The 20,948-nt window shown below is 36.1% G+C and overlaps 1 protein-coding gene and 1 non-coding gene across 2 annotated transcripts; one reads left to right on the forward strand and one right to left on the reverse strand.

The window, feature by feature from the left end:
* The first annotated feature begins 2,628 nt into the window (after positions 1-2,628).
* Positions 2,629-2,700, forward strand: Trnap-agg (transfer RNA proline (anticodon AGG)). The gene has a single exon. It is a non-coding gene; the product is annotated as a tRNA-Pro (tRNA).
* Positions 2,701-6,837: 4,137 nt separating this feature from the next.
* Positions 6,838-19,247, reverse strand: LOC134756087 (endochitinase). The gene is made up of 10 exons (XM_063692898.1): positions 19,183-19,247; positions 17,840-18,009; positions 16,545-16,710; positions 14,300-14,522; positions 13,622-13,745; positions 9,602-9,799; positions 8,918-9,214; positions 8,383-8,616; positions 8,125-8,199; positions 6,838-7,751 (listed from the first exon to the last, which is right to left on the reverse strand). The coding sequence occupies exons 1-10, from the start codon at positions 19,238-19,240 to the stop codon at positions 7,629-7,631; spliced, it is 1,668 nt and encodes a 555-aa protein (XP_063548968.1). The 5' UTR covers positions 19,241-19,247; the 3' UTR covers positions 6,838-7,628.
* Positions 19,248-20,948: the final 1,701 nt, after the last annotated feature.

Consider the following 20,948-nt stretch of genomic DNA (forward strand, 5'->3'; position numbering starts at 1 on the left):
ATGATAACGGTTTGAAAAAACCGGGATCCTCGCCTATATCTATTAAAATTTACTGGGTAACTATTTAAGGAGTGGTTCGGAAAAAAAGTGGCAGCCATTATGTGGATTTTTACCCGGCTGCCAAAGGAGGAGGGTAATGTTTTTCGAGTGTATGTATGTATGTATGTATGTATGTATGTCTGTTTCTTTGTGGCCTCCTGTAGCCTAAACGGCTTGACGGATGCTGATGTATGAGGTATCGTTAGATTCGTCTTGTTCACGGGAGTGTCATAGGATACATTTTATCCCGAAAGTCCTACGGGATACAGAGATAATATTTTCTTTACATTCACCTTGAAATAATTTGATATATGAGGTATCATTAGATTCATCTTGATCACGGGAGTATCATAGGATACATTTTACCCCGAAATTCCTACAGGAACATGTTAATTCTTCGTAAACGCAAGCCACCCACGCGTCAGCAAGCAATGAGCAAATAACTTATTCTGCAACTCCCGCGCACCTCTCGCGTAGCGGTCTGGTAGCGGGTAAAGAAGGGCGTGGCCTGCCTTGTGGCGCGCGGTGCGGTACGGAGGGGGATATTCTCGAGTCTACAACCCGAACGCGGGCACACGTCGTTGACGGTCGACTTCTCTAAGTGTTTTTTTTTTCGATACTTCCTCGTCCGAAGCGAAAATTATAAAGTAATAACTTGTTATTTTTTTCAACTAAAAAGTTATAAATCAAAAAATAATTATTATAAAAAAAAAACAAAAAACCCGACTGCACACTAAAAAGAGGAAAACAAGCCCCACAAGAAATATTGTTTAATCAAATGCTAAAACCAAGCTATGGAATACCGTTTAAACAATATAAAAAATGCACTATGAAATGTGTATGTCATCGATAGTTAAATAAATAAAAATACTAACTAAATAATTATAATTTATAAATGTTGATGGTAAGTATTGCAGGCGGGGACCAACTTGACCGCCACCAACGAAAATACCTACCTAAGTAACATTCTGCTAAATAGTGAACTTAACAACCAACAACCAAAATGACTATAAGTAAGTGTGTTATATAAGTAACATAAAAAAATATACCAGATTAATTCACTGCTACTTTTTTGCTGAACCACTCCTTATAAGTATAAAATTAAATATGATATACATATTATTATCTACCTAACCTATTTCAGTACGCTCTGTGTCATTATTCCACAGAAATCGTTAGCAGCCGGAAAACACCCGGTTCCATGCTCAAACGAAACTTATGCAAATGTAGCCTAAAATATTTCAAAAAGGTCGTATAAACACGCTGGTTTTAGCCTCTTGTTGACAAAAAACCACGCAATACGATAAAATACAAAATTTCATAATGAAGAAAATCTGAGGAGTGCCTTCGACACTGCTGTGATTCATTAATCACTCCTCCTCCTTCTCCGTACCATCCATCCATCCGTATCCATCGATAAGAAAGAGTACGGAGCTGATAACGTCCTTGATAATATATTTTATAGGTAAAGACCTATGTAACTCCGTATAAGATGAATACGTCTAAGGAAAAAAGAAAAACGTGCCTCGGAAATCAAGAAAAAAATATTTGCGGACAGATGGCGCCTACATCTTTGGCCTATTCTCGGCTAGATGGCGTTGACGTTTTCGTTTGTTATTTAACATTTTTAAACATATCAGTGAAAGAACATGGGTCAAAATCATATAATCATTAATGTAATTGATTTTATTATTTTTTGTTTGCATTATTTCTAATTTAATTCAATTTATTTACCAATTGAATTTGTTTTTTACCTAATTTAATTAGTTTTAGATTAGTTTTAAGTATGTTGTGTGCCACGGCTACCACGAAATAGCATTTGACGTTTACCTACATTAGCGACTGCGTGAACTCGATCGCATTCCCTCTCAGCCCTCTCTATTGCACCAATCCATCAGAGCGAGCGAGATGGACTGCGATCATTGCGATCGAGGTTACGCAGTTGCTAACGTAAATGTCAAGTGTAAACTCGTAGTACTGCCGACGTAGGAAGGAAACATGATCAAAAATGACCAAGCACTGTAATATTATCATCAAATAAGCTTAAATATCCAATATTATATTCAAAGAAAACACATTGTACTTTTGCGTACCATTATGCTCATTGTACATAACAAGTGTACATCGTACAGAGCCTAAATTATCGTACATGTACAGTCGTATTCTAATATAATTATGTTTACATTTTCGCCTTATTATAAAGGAGTAGGGTGCAAAGGTGTAAACATATCTTTGACGTCGACTACAATAATAATCGTACGCCTGGCAACCCTGAACGAAGCATTGAAGGAGTACAGTGATTGTTTTCGTTACGCATTTTAAGATTTTTTTCTGTATCAACTACCAATTTCCATCTATCTCCTCAATAAAAAAAATCCACTACATACTTACTAGTACTAAGTAGGTATTTGCTTTATTATGGAGATTACGCTCCACGACGGCATCGGCGAGGCAACGTGTCAATTTGTAAGAGATAAAAAATGTGGGGCGCGTGAGCGGCAACGGGGAAACGGCAACGTGAAGTAAATAATTATAGAAAGGTAGATACGCACATTCACCGAGTCGGTTATTTCGACCATGTCTGCAACCGGCTCGTTGGTCTAGGGGTATGATTTTCGCTTAGGGTGCGAGAGGTCCCGGGTTCAAATCCCGGACGAGCCCAAATTTCTTTTTACTTTTTTTACTTAGTGCAGGCATAAAAATAATTACGCCTACGCTTTTATTTTGTTTAATTTTTTGCTGCGAGGAATCTAACGTTTGTGAAAGCTTTTATACTTGTGTGTAATTTAATGGTACCGAGTAAGCCGGATAATATGCAGGATGATTGAGCAACATAAGTATCGTTAAGCTAAGATCTTCCTTGTGTAATCATCCTCGAGCGAGTGGGATATTGCCACACATCAATTTTAGTTGAAATGCTCAGCAAAATGTTCCTTTTATTTTCTTAGATAATACAGACAGTCATGTATGAAATTCATAATGGCAAAGCTTAGGTTAGGGCAACGAACCATAATCTGTAAAATTGTCTTCAAATAATATTATGTACTAGCTGTTGCCCGCGACTTCGGACGCGTGGATTTGTATATTGGTAGTTATATATTCTATCTACATGAGCATTGAACATTGTGCAGCAAAAGATAGCAGTAGGGACGGTTAATCATTTGTTACCTAATATTTATACAACGCATGAGATTTGTCTGTCACAACCACAAAAACCTACGAAGTTTCAAGCCCCTAGCCGAAATAAAATTGTTCTCGATACCCTCTCAACCCTCTTAGAAGATTTCAAGTCCAGTATTTAAAATAAATTCGCTCCCGAAACAAACATTCGACCCTTTTTTCACCAACTTAAGGGATTAATACACAAACTTTCAACCCATTTTAACTCCCTTAGAGAAAAAAAATTTAAAATCGCTGAAATCACTTTTATTGTTTTCTATTGCTGTGACTTTTTACAACGTTTCAAATTCACTATTTACAAAAATTTTGCGTCCCTGATGCAAACTTTCAACACTTTCTTCACCTCCTTAGGGAATGAATTTTCAAAAACGATGAAATCAGTGTTATATACTTTTCTTGTATTCTAATAAAAGGTCATGCCTTTATACAAAGTTTCAAGTTCCGTGCTAAAAAAAATGTTTGATCCCCATAAAAACTTTCAACCCCTTTGTCACCACCTAAAGGGATGAATTTTCAAAAACGCTTAAATTAGTTTTCTTCTTCTTTAACCCATTAGCGCCCATTGAACCCACTTGGGTACATCTGGGTTAAGGTGTTAGATTAGATTTTCTACTATAACTCTACCTAGCAGCATTAAAAAAATGGTGGGTTCCAAAAAGTGTGTGTAGGCGCTAATGGGTTTAAAATACCCTTTTACGAAATTTCAAGTTCCTAGCTTAAAATGAAATTTGAACCCCATACAGACTTTCAACCCTATTAGGGGACTAATTTATAAAATCGCTGAAATTTTCTTGTATTCTAATAATATGCCTTTATACAAAGATTCAAGTCCCGCACTCAGAAAAATGTTTGATCTCCATACAAACTTTCAACCCCTTTTTCACCAACCTGCGGGATGAATTTTCAAAAACGCTAAAATCCGTTTTCTTCTCTTTTAATATAGGTAATACCTTTTTGCGAAGTTTCATGTTGCTAGCTTAAAATAAAATTTGAACCCAGGGGTTTGAATTGGAACTTAGGGGTTGATTATATCTTGTACACATTATAAATGTAACCTGGTGTGCAAATTTTAACTTTCTAGCTTTTGTAGTTTCGGCTCTGCGTTGATGAGTCAGTCAGGACAGACGCATTTATATATATATAGATAGCTATTACAAATTAAATCGTTAATGACAATATATTATTCTTTCAAACGCAAACTTATTTACTTATCTCCTGTGTCGATTACGACGATACGTGATCCATTAGGGTGTTTACATAAATTACCTTAAATTTACTTTTTAAATGCCGTGTCACCTTTAATGCAACTTTGCTGGAAAATATAAGTATGTACCTACCTATCATTCAAGGCTTAATAATCGACCTGTATGCATAACTCACAAATTACTAAATTTATTATAAGTACGTAATACGTAATACGATTTAACTGCTAAATTATTTTTAATACAAGTAATACTTATTACTTAGTATAAGGTTCCGTACATATTTACATACCTAGTCTAATAAAGTTGTGACTATTTTGTTTGCCCTGTGATATAATATTTCATGTATAAATAATTCTTTGAAACATAATTATGTTTCAAAGAATTATTTAAGCATGAAATGTACCTAGGTATCATATTGGTAACAAACGTTACTCCACTTCTTGACCCGGTATGATCTGTTGTTGTGTTGTGAGATATGTATCTACAAAATATCAAGGTCACTTGTATGAATCTCAAATAAACATCATCTCAATCGTGCCCGAGAGACGGCCCACTGGGTATACGTGGTACACGCGAGTCGACTCGAAGCGTGTATTACTTTACCAATGTGCGGACAAAATACACGACATGTCGCTCTAAGTTGATGAGACTTTATTTCTGAGTCTCGTTCACGCCGAGAGGATCCGCTACTTTTAATAAACGTAGGAAAAGGTCAAAGAATATATTAAGAGTTTTTATTTTACTTTTTAAGTTTATCTGTCTAGTTATTATAACGAGCAGTCGAGGCGTGTCTGGACCAGACTACATCATTCCTCATTCAGTTAATTAGAGAACAACGCAACTTTTCAGTGTTCTTTTTACGTCCTCTATAATATATTTAATGCAATAGATTTTATTTAATATAAAATGAAAATGAAAAATTATTTATTTAATTAATGAAGTCTTTTAGTAAGTATATTATACCTATGACAGGAGTCCCCGCTCTTGCCAGAGAACATTTCGCTTAAACAATTTAATTTAATGAACTTCAAAAACAGGCAAAAAATATTCAAAAAGCGAAATAAATGTTAAATGTCGTAAAAGTACAAATTGTGTTAAAAATTAAGCTATTATTAAATGACTCAAATATAACTTTATAAACCATAAACAAAAGAAATTAAATTTTAATGAGTAAGCCTAAGTATTTTAACGGAAAACTTATTTATAAGAACTTAGCTTGGTTTTAAGTACCTAGTAAATTTTTTAAACCTTTCATTGTCAGTGCGTATAACAACAGTGAATCAATAAAAAAGTGACATAATTTTCAAACGAAATCAATAACTTCCCTAGGGAGTAAAAAGAGCTACCTACAACTCCAGATACACGGTTTATGAGCAAGTGGGTGGACAGAAACTTCCTGCATCGCGCAGCTAAGCTGTGGAATGAACTGTCGCCTGCTGTATTTCCGGACCAATACGACCTTCAAACCTTCAAGAAAAGAGCTTAGAGCTTAAAGGCCGGAAACGCACTAACAACCCCTCTGGCATTGCGGGTGTCCATGGACGGCGGTAATCGCTTACAATCAGTGCATCAGTCGATCCATCTGCTCGTTTGCCTGCTATATCATAAAAAGTGGGATGAAACTTATTTAAAAGGCTTAATGCAGATGCGGCTTTAAATTAAACGGTGTAGGTACCTACTCGTAGGCCTTAGCTAATTATGATAAGCTAATATGGAAGACTTACATTTTGGTACTTAGACGCTATTTATAAATATCCTTTGGTCGGAGCACGTTATACGTATTTCCTAGAAAAATGGGTTGGCCATCTCTAATAATAATATATGAATTTGGAAATTTGTGAGAGTCTGTCCTCGATCTTCAAGCTTCAAGCCCGGTGGTCTAACAACACCGATTTTATTGTCATTCATACGTAAGTTACACAAGAAATGTAAGGCAAAAGGTACTTTTACTACCTACTGCCTCACGTTTCTCACAAATTAGAAGCCTGTGTTTAAGTTACAGGCAACATATTAAATTATTTTTAACGACATCTAGCGAGCAAACTAACAGGCGTTCCGTTCCTTTAGCTAAGTAATATGTAGCCCATTTTCCCATTTACTAGTGGGATATTCTTCATTCCTTAATAAAGAAGACCATACAAACGCGTTGGAAATATCTGAGGGCCTACCGCCAAAAATGAAAATCAAAATTTCGTTATAGAGCTCTTTATCGCTCGAATGTACAAGAGTGGTAGAGAGGAGAGAGGCTGATAACGAAACTTTAATTTTCGAATTTTGTGGTAGGACCTCTGTTGCTAATACTTGACGCTCAATTTTGTACTATTCTATTAACTTCTAAAACTAGTAAAAATATCAGTTTTAAATGGTTATCTACTAAACCAGGAAAGGTATGAATAAAAAAATCACAAATACAATTTGGTTATGTTTATTTTATGGTAAGTTTCGATTAATAAATATTGTATAACTTAACTCTATCTACCTCTTTTGAACACATCGAGAAGACTAATGTCGATCACTATAAATATTAGAGTATTATTTAACACAATCAAGTATCTTTCTAAATTGTACCTACGAATAATAACATTAGCGTATTAAGTTCCAGAAAAAAAAAACAAAATACGACAATATTATACGAGACCTTTACGACGACCTAACTTAAACTAACATCTATATAACAACTTGCATATTTCAAGAGTGCTTTCGTGCCAGAATTCAGTCGCACAAAAATAACAAAGGAGAAACAATGGGCCTATCCTCAAAATAAATTACGCTAATCAGATAAATTGACGACAACATTGTTTAAATTAGCCATGATTAAACACCACTTTCACGAAACATAAATACTGAATGGGACTTAGAGGTTTCAGTCGTGATAATCTGTATCATTAAATAATTGGCAGTATCCGTTTGTAGATCGCATGCATATAAAAATCGGTACATTAATACCTTTTTAACTTCTGATTTTATAACATACTTGAAACATGTTATATATTTTAAAGTTTTTCTGGTAATTAAGCTTAACTTGTTCAAGTCATCCGAACACTTTAAAGTGTACCTACTAATTATTAATCTAAGTAATAGAAATGCCACTTGATTTCAATTCCTACAAACAATTCTTAGATTAACCCCATGCAACTGAGGGATATTTTCAGATTAAGCCCTATTTCCAGTTTGATGGAATCTGTGTTACACACGTAGTTTTATTCACGCCTGACAGTCGTTTCTGTTGGCGCTATCTGGCCAGTCACACACGTTCAGTTTGACATTGAACACGGTGCCCGGCTGGCATGTAAACTGCACCCCTTCTCCGTTGACACAACGCCAGTACTGAAATATATAGTATACGTTATGTTATTTAGGGTTAAATCGAGGCAGAGGATTCAATAAAAATCCACATTAATCTTGACTGTTTCATTCGAGTAAATATTAAACTTTTACAATCATTAATTAAAATGTGAAATGTGCAGGAAACACAGATAAAGTAAGAAAAGCTGCGACGTAACATTTAATTTCGCCTGATTTGCGCCGGGGGATATTATTTATGCATTACAAGTATAGATAATTACAAGTTTTTAACGCCAACTGTACTTTTCTTAAAATAGTGATCTACTTCTCGTTGAGGCGATTCTAACAAGCCTAACCTCAATGAGGTTGCGTTGCTTTGTTTGTTGGAAGAAGAAGGTTACCTGTCTTTGCGTACCTTATCACACTTCTTTTTGTCGGGAATATAGTCCTCTTCATTGTCGCATACGTTATGGTTGTCAACTTCGTTATCCTGCAATATTTAAATGTTTCCATAAAGTTTTATCCACCAGTTAAATATATAAGAAATGATAACTGTATTATTGTATGCTAAATGTAGGTATTAGGTATACCTATGAGTATCAAATCGTCATCAAATAAATGTGTTGAACTCAAAGAAACGAAAAACTGAAGTTAAATAGTATATTTTAAATACCGTTGGTGGTTCTTCAATATCTGGTTTCCCCGGCGCAATACTTGCTGGTGCCTCAGGTTCCTTAACAGGTGCTGACGTGGTAGTGGTGGGAGCAGCAGTAGTGACTGGTCTCGAAATAGGCCGGACAGTGGTCGCGGGCTTGGCCGGCGCGGGTCTAGGGGTTGTTGTTGTTGTGACGACGGGAGCGCCTTCTGACGGGTTAGCAGCGGTTGATGGAGGGCGGGCCCATTCCGGCTGCGAAAAGTTGTTTGTATTATTCTGATGCCGCTTATCAAAACTTTCGCCTCTCACTGTCAAACAAACTTGATAAAAGGTAATGTTTTTAATATTAAGACTTACTCTGCAGCGCGGCCAAGATATTTGCAAATAAAAATTACGTATTTTTAAATATTTCATTAATATAAATACACGATTACAGTTTTTCGTCCTTTCCTACGCAATACTTGTCCCGTTTTCGCTAAAAATAGAGCTAACGAAATTTAGAATGGCCGTTTTAATGCGTATATACCACTATAAACTACAATCGGATACTCACAGTAGGTGTAGTATGTCCGGTACGAGGAGGCGGCACAATGTAAGAGCTCATGTGTTTATGCAAAAGCTTTATCAAAGGATTTTCATCACCACAAAGCCCCTGGAAATCATCCATGTCAATAGCCCAAGTCATGGCGCCGAGGTAACCTTTCTCTTTGATCCAGTTCATCTTGATCTCCACACTGCGAGGGTCTTCGTATCCCACCCATTGGGTGCCTTTGTAAGCGTAGGGGCATTTGCCTGCTTCATCCCACTTTTTAGTCCAGCCTGAATCTTTGGCGTCTACTTCTGTGCAAATCTACAAGAATATGATACATAGTATTAATTTAAGTTAGTACTTAATGATTTTAGCTACAGCAAGTGTTAAGGATAACTTTTATTACAATACATTATACAAATATTTTATATTGCACACCAATAACTAATTAAGCTATGGTAGAGGCGATATTAAGGCCCTCTCATCGCTAAAAAGACTCTCCCAGAGCTCCAGAGCTCTTCCAGGCAGCTTTTGTTTCATCATCATCATCATCTCAGCCGAAAGACGTCCACTGCTGGACAAAGGCCTCCCCCAAGGATCTCCACAACGAACAGTCATTCGCTGCCCTTAACCAACGGTTTCCTGCGACTTTAACCAGATAGTCGATCCATCTAGTCTTGGTAAATACGTGTGTTAATGTTTAATTACCTCATAATAGGCCCAGAATCCAGTGGCATTGGTGTAGGGTGCAGGGTCTCCGCCGCCGGCCTCCTTGTTGATGTAAGTGCCAAGGTTGTAGTTGTTGTTTCCGGCGGACAGGGTGAACGAGCGTCCGTAAAACGGAATGCCGACAACCAGTTTATTGGAGGGGCAGCCTTTTTCTTCCCAGAGGTTCAGCCCATCATTCTGAAATTATACACATCTACTTATCATCATTTGAATACCTTAATTATGTTATCCAGATCATCTGCCCAAGACTGCTGTGCGTGCGTTAAACTGCTCTACATGTTAACTAATTGTATTTACGATGTGCTATTGCCATAAGATTTCCCAATCTGAGTACCTATTTCCCATACAAATCACGAACACGGCACTCCACTAATCCACTTGTATTAACAAAACAATAGTAGATTGTGTCACGAGGGAGCAAAATGACATATTTACGGCGAGGGCGTACAATTGAATCCTAAACGAAGCGAAGGATTCTATAATAGAATCCCAAGAGTAGCGAGGGATTCTAAAGTAGAATCCTGAGCGTAGTGAGGGATTCAAGTGTGTTACGCCCAAGATGGAATAGTAGATTGTGTCACAAGGGAGCAAAATGACATATTTACGGCGAGGGCGTACAATTGAATCCTAAACGAAGCGAAGGATTCTATAATAGAATCCTGAGCGTAGCGAGGGATTCTAACATAGAATCCTGAGCGTAGTGAGGGATTCAAGTGTTAACGCCCAAGGTGAAAATAATTTTGCTACCATGTGACACATACTGCTTTTCACATCACCTATGAGGAAATTACATACATAACATTAACAAAACATTATTATTTTAAGCAAAGATCGATACGGACAAAGTGCCAAAAATATGTATACACGACCTTAGTATAGGTACATACTTCTGGCACTTTGTCCGTATCGATATTTTCAGACGTGACTGTACCAGGCGCGGATACAGGGGCGGGGGGGGGGGCACTAGGGGCAATTGCCCCCCCCCCCCCCCCCCCCCTGAACCCCTGACACAAGACTCGGTGCAATTTTTCAACAATTGACTAAAGTATAACGAAACTGGGTCCTGTAATACAGGGTTTCCTAGCTCAGGACACAGGGTCGTGATTTACTGTATGTTTAAATTTACTTTTTTATTTTTTTCATTTTCAATTGGAAAAAAATGCCCACCCTACGTACTTAAATATGAGTACAACAAATAGTTTCCATGATCCCGCGGCTCCGCTCGGATTTTGACAAAACAGTGCCCGAAAGCCGCGCGAAGAGAAATTACGTAAACGTTTCGACGGATATACGAGTATGAGTATACATATACAATAACACAACGCTTTTGATTTTATACACTCATAAGAATCGTCTCGTCTTGATAAATTAACTTTTATTTTGTTGTTAGTTTATTTATTTTTACAAACCCCAATCCTTATACCTACGATTTATTTCTACCATTTTTGTAATTTGGCAAGAAGTTACCCCCCCCCCCCCCCTGAATGAAATCCTGGATCCGCGCCTGGACTGTACTGACAAATTAAAAGTACCTACAGCTCATAATTATATACCTTATATCTTTTCAAAGACAGCAGCAAACACCTAAAATGATACAATGAAAATCAAGTACATTATTTTTGTAGATTTTTCTGGTAACCAATTAGCTCTTACCCCTTTGAACCAAATCTTCGGAAGAACACTATGAAGACTGATATCACTTATATTTATTATTATAAAGTTATTGATTTAAACTAAGTATTTACAAATTTATACACAATACAGAACCGCATAATTATGCTTTGTGAAATATTTGTACAAAACTTTTTAATTATAAACTTTTTAAATTGCATAGACAAGTATGGCTGCGTTTAAGGAGACCTAAAATGTCAAAATAAAAATTAAATTATTAAACGAATGTTTTTTACGTTTCTTTGTAAATATTACGCTAATTAATTAATTTACTTAATTTAAATATGCTATTAACCTTTTGACCGCCAAAGACGGTAAATCACGTCGTCGACATTTTGTGCCACTCACGCCGCCGACGTCATTTGCCGTCCAAACTTAATTTATCAGACTCTTTAATAAATAACTATATTTCTTTGTTTGTATTTGCATTATTTTATTTTGCCCTTCTACTTTATTGTATAACTTTATTACAATTCAACTATGAATAGAAGGTTAAAAAAAAACAACATTATGTTATAATACGACTTACCCAGTAAATAGCATAGCTAGCCACGCCAAAAACGGCACTTGACGTCGCCTAGTGATGTGACCGAGTCATGGAGGAATAATATTATTATATGAAAGTAACAATCTCCTAATAGAAATCGTTTCGCGCAGTTCCGACAAACACGCTAGCGCCATCAATAATAGATATGGCTTAATCCCATACATTTTGTAATAGGAGTTGTTTTTGCTAAAATAACTGCTATTTGTGCTGTTACGGTACTTGTTTTCGTGCTTAATTTAAACAACTTGGTTTGAAAGACGGTACTGACCTTTTGTGATAATGTAACCCCTTATGCATTTATTTTATTGTAACGATACTGCAGTTTGCTAATTAGTAGGTAATAATAATCGACAACGGGTTTGCACATCTCTGAGTAACGCGCGCTTATCAGTGTTCCGTGCGCCCATGACGGCACTTCACGTCCGATGCCTGACGTCACCACCAAGTAGTGATGTGGCATTATTGAGAGATTTGAGTGGAAGTTACAAGTACATTTTGATATTTAAATACGTTATTTAAAGTCTTCGGTTACCGCGATAGTTACTCATGAAATAAAACTATGAAAACGGATTATAAAGACCAGTCACCCGTTGACCACGAACGCTGTAAAGAGTTCGAAACGTCGGGATGTATTATAAATTCAATATACGCGATATAATCCGTTTTCATAGTTTTATTTCATGACGTTATTTAAAGGTTTTTAGTAGAGCTAAAAGCCAGAATTATCTAATATTATATTGTAAAACACCTGTGTAGTGGTTCTTCTAATCTAAGTATGTCAAAAACGAAATCAGTGAAAATATCGATATCCTGTTTTGTAATCATTATTGTTCTCTAAGGTTTTATTTTGCTTCATTGCGGTGTCACGTCTAGTTACGTCAATGCTTGGCGTTCAAAAGGTTAATTAATTTAAAATATGCTAATTACATTTATTGTTTACAATTATAACAAAATATTATTTAAGTTAGAAAATTGTATGCACGTAATCGATTATAAAGAAATTGTAATCGATTATATGCATACTAATTTCATATGTCTTTGTGTCAATATTTCATACTGGCAACAAAATGTCCTTGAACAGAAAAGTGCCACTTTGATCCCTCCTAGCAGGGAAGAAAAGTTCCCTTTTTGAATAGGTGATGTGAAAATAATTTTGCTACCGTGTGACACATATTGCTTTTCACATCACCTGTGAGGTAATTATAATATTTAACAGTATTATTTAAGCTAAAAAAATAATGCGCAAAAAAATGTTAACATAGTGTCCTAGAACAGAAAAGTGTTACTTTGATCCCTCCTAGCAGGGAAGAAAAGTGCCATTTGAGCCCTCCTAGCAGGGAAGAAAAGTGCCACTTTGATCCCTCCTAGCAGGGAAGAAAAAGCCCTTTTTCGAATCGGTGATGTGAAAAAACAAAAACTTACTTGTTTAGTACTTAGGTACTTAAACATATTTTTGCATGTTTAGGATTGTTTTTATTAATTACGCCTCAACCAAAATTATTACATATATTTAGCAAGGAAATTTTTGTTCTCTTTTTTTCTACCCAACCCTTTTTGTGATTGAAATGTTCGGCGTGGCGTCACAACTTCTTAGATTTAGCTAATGTATTATGACGCCTACTTTTTTATGCCAGCAAAGTTGCGCTCCTACATTTATCAGAACAGAAAGATGTGATTTATAAGACTCGGATAGCTACATAACTCAACCTGCATAATATATATATGATCGTTGTTTTAATTCTAAAAAGAGGTTTCAAATTGCAAGCTTTTACTACAATTACCACATTGAGTTTTTCATACGCCCATTGGTCGTGCGGACGCTTGTACAAGGGGGAGTGCACATCGGCGAAGCCGGCCCAGTTGCCGCGGAGGTCGTACGACATCACGTGGATCGCATCCAGCTCCCTGCGATAAATAATTATTACGTTTTGTAGGAGTTCGTGTCTTGTCGAGATAAAAACGAAATCAGATTTTTAAATGCCACTTTAAGTACCTAATGACAAAATTGGATGATTTAAATACTTGTGTAGTATTTTTGAGCAAACCTTAACGGCCTACATGTAAGGATGTAAGATTTTTTTTTTGTTAGCCTACTTTGGTGTCCCACTGCTGGGCAAAAGGCCTCGTTTTCTTAACTCGACCCTGTCGTCGGCATTTTTCCACCATTTGGGGTAGAATGCGTCCAAGTCGTCCCGCCATCTCCTTTTTGGTCTGCCTGAACCCCGGCCTGCAACGTTTATGGTGCTCCGTGGGTCCCACTCAGTAACCGTTTTGGCCCACCTTTCCGGGTGCATGTGACAGATATGTCCCGCCCAGTCCCACTTAAGCTTAGCGGTCTTGACGCCTACATCTGCAACTCTAGTTCTGGAGCGTAGTTCCGTGTTTCTGATTCGATCAGTTGATCGATTCGATCAGTCAAGGATATATGATTGACAATGAAAAAATGTAGTCGAGCTCACTGGCACAGATCGGGGACGTGGTAGCCCTCCATGAGCCTGAAGTTGGCGAGCGGCACGGCGGCGGTGAGCTCCCAGCCCTTGCCAGCGCGGAGGAAGGCGCGCCGTAGCTCCTGCACCAGGTACAGGAAGCGGTCCTTGTCCGAGAACGAGCCGCCGCGGTCCGCCGCGCCGGGGTACTCCCAGTCCAAATCCAGGCCGTCGAACTCGTATTTGTTGAGGAAGTCTAAAACAACGTGAGGACCGTGACTCTACATTTTTAAAGATAGCTGTGAAGATGTTTAACAGAACGAGAAGTACCTAGCTCCGTGTTCTAGAACATTTTATTAGCTTATCTTAATACATAGGTAGGTATATTTAGTTATTATACCTAATCATCCTATCCTGTGCTAGTTTTTATTAATCTATTTAATACAGAATCGGAGAAGAAATTAAAATATATACATAGGTAAGTATATCTTATTCTGCTCTGTAGAAAAAATACATTTTCCACTGAACGGAATATAATTTTAGTCTTCGTGTAAATTAAACAATTTCCTTGTTCTCACATCGATGCTTTTTCTTTTTGATCCGCATAAAAGACAACAAAGATGAAAGAACTTAATATGACATCAGATAAATACACTATCTTAAGCTCACGTAAATCCTATAAAGGTGATCGTCAGCGTGTAGACCACGGCTTGCACGGAGCATGATATATCTCTGGAATAAGTATGACATTTATTCGACTCGAATCAAAGCAAAACGGGCTAAAACGTAGAACAATATAAAAATTCCCGCTGTCGTGACACAGCCATGATGAGAATGTTTACGTAGGTTTTATATATTTTAATCACGCTCGCGGTTCGAATACCACTGCCTTGTATTAAAATGAGTTTATGTAAAAGTGGAAGAGTTCGCATATTCTCGTAAATAATTCATTTAATAAAACAAAACACAAAATAAACAACCTAGAGAACAAACACTTGTTTACAAACGCTATGCACGATGGCACGCGTCTTGATATTTACAAAATGTTGTGTTTTGAAGTGTCTGTGTACAGTTTTAGCAGATAGCAATGTATGTTTCCTCACATTCGAATTCGATAACAATATTACTGGAATAGACTGACGATGTAACACAGCACTGGGACATAAAACTACATTTTGCTTTCGCATATTGTCGCATCTGCCGGCATCCGGGAAAATGTATTTCTTTGTAAGCGCTTAGCGTAACATAAATATTTCCGTGAGGAATAATAGTTTATGTAAGTAATTCTAACGTAATTTATGATAGCACCTTAGCACCCACAACAATGAAGCATTGTTCAGCAAAAAGTAGTCCTATATGAGCAATTATTTATCCTATCACTTAGAAATAAGTGTTTTTATATTATGTCGTTATTTACACTAAAATGTTGTAATGGTTTATAATTTTGACGTTGATCAAAAATCTCGTGTACCAGAATATTAATGAAAGGAATCTCTCCATGTAACAAACTCAATAAACAACAACGTGATTACCATACCTACTCGCGTAATCGTTTGGTTGTCTTAAAGGTTTAATACAATACCCTATTAACCCGATTTAATCCTCGAGCAATTAAGCCACTGGCCGCAATAATTCATCAAATTGTTATAAAATGGTAACCTCAAATATATATATACCTATTCTGTTATGAAGGCCTAAAACCTTTGTGTCACGTAAGTCTGTAATATGACGTACTATTTTATACATGACTGAATCAAACAATTATGTACCTAACTCATTAAGGAACTCGTTAAATTAAACACAAAGATTACATCCTTTATGTGCCGTAGTTATACTACTTTAAGTAGTTTCTAAAACTGAAACTAAATAAGTAAGTAGTCTACTTATTTAGTTTTAGTTTTAGAAATGTGCTGTAAGCTTCATAATATTCACTTTGTACAGTGCTATATAGAGGGGTTTATGTATTGCTTATAAGAGGAAACGACATGAAATTTGTTTAATTTGATTCAGTGAGAGATAAAAATTACATCCTAGCTAGTTAAATAAATCCATTACGAATTACCACATACTCGTAGGTGCTTCGTAAACTTCTATACTTGTAGGTTGTAGAGAATTGTTTGTGAACGCAGCGTGGTGTGTTGCTATAATATATGTTGGTGTAATAGCCGTATGAATCGGGGAGGTCAAAAATCCTAGGGAAATAGTAGTGCGATTTAGGATTTTTAATCGCTATCTAGCATGTGATCTGTAAGCTAAACAAATATTGGCACGAACTTACCAACCACACTCCTTACAAAGGTTAGCCTCGAGCTGGTCTGCGCGACCATGTGCGAGTACTTGGAACCGCCCTCGGCCCAGCCGCCCACGGCCACCATGAACTTCACGTTGGGGTGGGACGCGCGCAGCGATGTGAAATTGCGGAACCCGCTCTTGTCCACGTCAAGCTGGAAATGTACATTTATTATCAACCTTGTCAATGATAGATGCAGTAGTACTTATACACATTTTAACAATTGATAATTGCTCTATGTAGAACAGCAATTAAGAGGGAGTGTTAAAGAAGCCAATCCTCTCATATGCGGAAATGTGATGTTTGCGTTGATACGTTGATATTGTCACCAACCAGTGGTCTACCAGTCTATCAGGGTAATATTTTTACAGGGTACCGTTTAGAATAGTGTAGCCGAATGGACCAGGAGCTCCGATACCGATAAACCTAATGCCGGGTAGGAAAAAACGCTCTGCAATCGCAGTAGGGCAGATGGCGGTTGTGGCCACTGGCCCGGTTTTAGCCATTTATTATCTAAAGCTAGTTATTAATTTAGCAGTACCACTGTATATATATTTTATGTAAATAAATGACTTTAAACTCAAATAGATGTCATATATTAAAGAAAATATTAAATAAAATAATTTGATTTGTTCCCAAAGTTGTGTAAATAAATTACTGTTAAATTTATTCTAAATATATAACATATATAATAAATTTATTCGTTATATACCTACTATTACAAACTCAATTCGTTACCATAAAACGCTTTAAAAACTAAAAAAAAAGATTATTTTAATATTATAGTTTTCTATCTATTTATTGATTCTTAACGAAATGTGTATATAACTAGTTATTATTTAGAACATGACGATCAATAGGAGATACTCATAATTAGTTAATAATTCCGTATTTTGTTTTTGACATGAATGCATAAAATTTAATTTTTAATTGAATTTAAAATTTGTAAGACATTTTTTTGATTTGTATCTATTAATTTATTAAATAATATTATGTAAATACCTAGTCATGACGATCATAATATAAATTCATGTAGATTAGTCTAGCATAATTTATAATGTAATTTCATATTATGAGAATAAATATCTAATCTAATCTATTTAATAAAATTTCAACTGGCCAAAAAGGGTGCTAAGGTGGCCAAAACCGGGACATCTACCCTACATGTTTTTCTTTGACTAATGAATGGTAGCCTTCTCGACGGTGCCATTTTTCGTTACGAACAACGTTATTCTCGTGATATTTTAGAGTTTATCTTAGTTAGGTAGCAGTTTTAATCTTACCTCAGGATCAATAACGAGAACCTCGTGTGTTTTCTCCTTGACGCCGATGAAGGAGTAGATAATGTGCGTGCACAGGTCGACGGGGATGTCCTCGATGCCGTAGCGGCCGACGCCGGGCCGGTACACCGCCCAGTTGCTGAAGTAGCATACGATGCGCGCTCTGCCATCCGCTATTATACCATAAAACAACGATTATAAACATAAAACAACAAAAAAACCGGCCAAGTGCGAGTCGGACTCGCGCACGAAGGGTTCCGTACCATTAAGGAAAAAAACAGCAAAAAATCACGTTTGTTGTATGAGAGCCCCATTTAAATATTTATAATATTCTGTTTTTAGTATTTGTTGTTATAGCGGCAACAGAAATACATCATCTGTGAAAATTTCAACTGTCTAGCTATCACGGTTCATGAGATACAGCCTGGTGACAGACGGACAAACGGACAGCGGAGTCTTAGTAATAGGGTCCCGTTTTTACCCTTTAGGTACGGAACCCTAAAAATGGTTATAGTCTGCATCTTCTCAAATGATTTTTACGTCTAAGACCCTAATCTGTTAAACAAAAGCCATTGTTTCTTTAATGCGAGCGAGCGGCCATTGTGTGCCATTGTTATACACAATGCCAAATAAATTATTTATCTATCTATCTATCTATCTCAATTCTAATATTGCCCGTGTTACAGGTAGGTACTTATAAAAACGCACTTTGTTAGTAAGTACCTTAATGTGATGAAAATGAGTTATACCTACTGCTTTTTCGAATCCCATGCCTTACCAAATCTGGGCCGTACATTATTTTAATGCATTCAATGACCCTTTTTATGGGAGGCGAAGATAAACCGACGGTTCAATAAGTAAACTGTCTTCCCTGCGGGGTCGGGAGCGCATTACTGTCCCGGAGTTATCACCACAGCTTTATTCCGTTAAGCTGACTTATTTAGGTCAAAAACGTTCGGGAAAACGCTACTTATATTCTCTGTGGACATTAACGATTTGGATACATTCTAAGACTCTCATTATAAAACTTGTAGAAAGTAGAAGGTTTGACATGCCTAGCTATAAGGATAAGGAAAATTAGGCTTTTAAGTCCGCTTATTTTATGATGTCCACAGGAAAGACGCGTAACCTTTTCCCAAACTAAGAAGTTTTTTACCCGTTCAAGTACAAAGTACCGTTGGGCTCAACCTCAAACGATAATGTTGGTACTAAAGTATGTACCGTTTCTATCTGACTGAGCGCAAAGATATCAAAATATTACCAAATCAGAAAAAGTGGGTTTGTGTATTTATTTATCTTCATAAGTACTAAGTAAAAAGAAAGAATGTAATTATGTTAGTACTCACATTCTACCGCAGTCATGGCGGCCGCCAGGAAGGCCAACGACGCTAGGATCGCACGCATCTTGCACCTGTAACCAAATGTTTGTACTCACAATAAATCCTACAAACATTTCTGAACTATATATGTAGTTTGTGTTTGGTAGGTTTTTAATCTATTTGATTTTATATATATTTACACAGACAGAATTAATTCATTATTTCAAACATAATAATGAATCGTATAATGATTTTTATAATTGCTTTACAATATAATAAGTTCAAAAACTAAAATATGAAAATTATCTGTCAAACACGACATAAAGATAACAGCATTGTATAAAACTCGCTGCCCGGTAAATGTCAATATCATGGAAACTAATCTCTTAAACCTAATAAATACCTATCTATGTATAAAGTTAGACGGGCATATTTTGTCATAGGTACATACGAGAATATTATGGAAAATAATTTGATTTAATTTCACAGCCTCATTTATAAGGTTACATAGTTAATAAATGCCAGGAAAATTGGAATGACAATATTGGATAGATAGGTAGGTAGGTACTAGTAAATTGTTGAATACAATTTTAGTTACGTATAAAGGGATGCTATGTGTTGCTAAACATTCGCTTGCTCACAATCCACATGACTAGAATTAAATTAAAAACAAGTCTTGGAATGTGTATGTATATACATTCCTAACATGCTGTAACATCAATTATTACAATAACTACGTTTTTTTTGTCTCGTTGTCCTTTGAAGTAGAATCTTGCAACCAGTCTTAAATACAAAAGCTCTTGATGACGGTGAAAGACGCTGAAGAAATATTTTTTTAGATTTTTTCTTGTTTATTCCTAAAACATAAAAATGTTGTAAGGTCCCTTCATAGCATTTTCTACCAATTATGTCATATTATTTTTAGCTGTAGGTATTAGCAATCGTTAATAATAACAACTGTAAGCAGAGAAATCAGTAAGTAATTATTCCAGCTGTTTACCTTGCCCACGTGCTTCATTCGCACATTAGTCGAATCAAATTAACATAACTACGCGAACCGAGCATGGAAAAGGGAAAAATAAAACTCCTTTGATATTTGGGATTTGGGAAATTCACATATTTTTACCAAAAACTTGTCAAAAATTAATTGGGTGAATTGCAATTTTTTTTTTTCAAACTTATAGTCTGACAAAATAGAGTAGAAATTAAAAAGTGTCAATATTGTAGTGTTTTCCCGTTTTCTTATACCATAGGTTGATTTTAAAGGGACGACACTACAGTATTGCCACTTTTTAATATTTACTCTTTTTTGTCAGAGTATATAAGGACCTGTAATTAGTCTGAAGTTAATTGATTCTATTGTGTTATGACAACTAAGCCGCTTCTATTTAAATGAAAACGTGTTAGCGTATGCTATAGATAGACTTATAATTATGTGTATGAATTAAGTACGACAAATACAATACAACACAATTTACATAGTTAATTTTCGTAACACAATTAAATCAATTAACTTAAGACTAATCACGGCTTCTTAACTACGCTTAATTAGGTACGTAATTTTTTTTTTCAATTCACCCACAACTTTAGTATTTTTTAGGAAAAGCTTATAACTCGTAGCTAGTAAATAATACGAGCAGTTATGCCAGATTTAATTACAATTAATACTTTTTATACCAGTATCGTAACTAAACAAAATAAAGCATAACTTGACTCTAAAGGTAGTTTATAATTATTTTTTTCTGAAGTACTCGTAGAACTTAATCTCTCGTCCTATGAAAGTAAACACGTTT

The sequence above is a fragment of the Cydia strobilella genome, chromosome 1 (genome assembly GCF_947568885.1).
Source record: "Cydia strobilella chromosome 1, ilCydStro3.1, whole genome shotgun sequence".
Taxonomy (NCBI): Eukaryota; Metazoa; Arthropoda; class Insecta; order Lepidoptera; family Tortricidae; genus Cydia; species Cydia strobilella.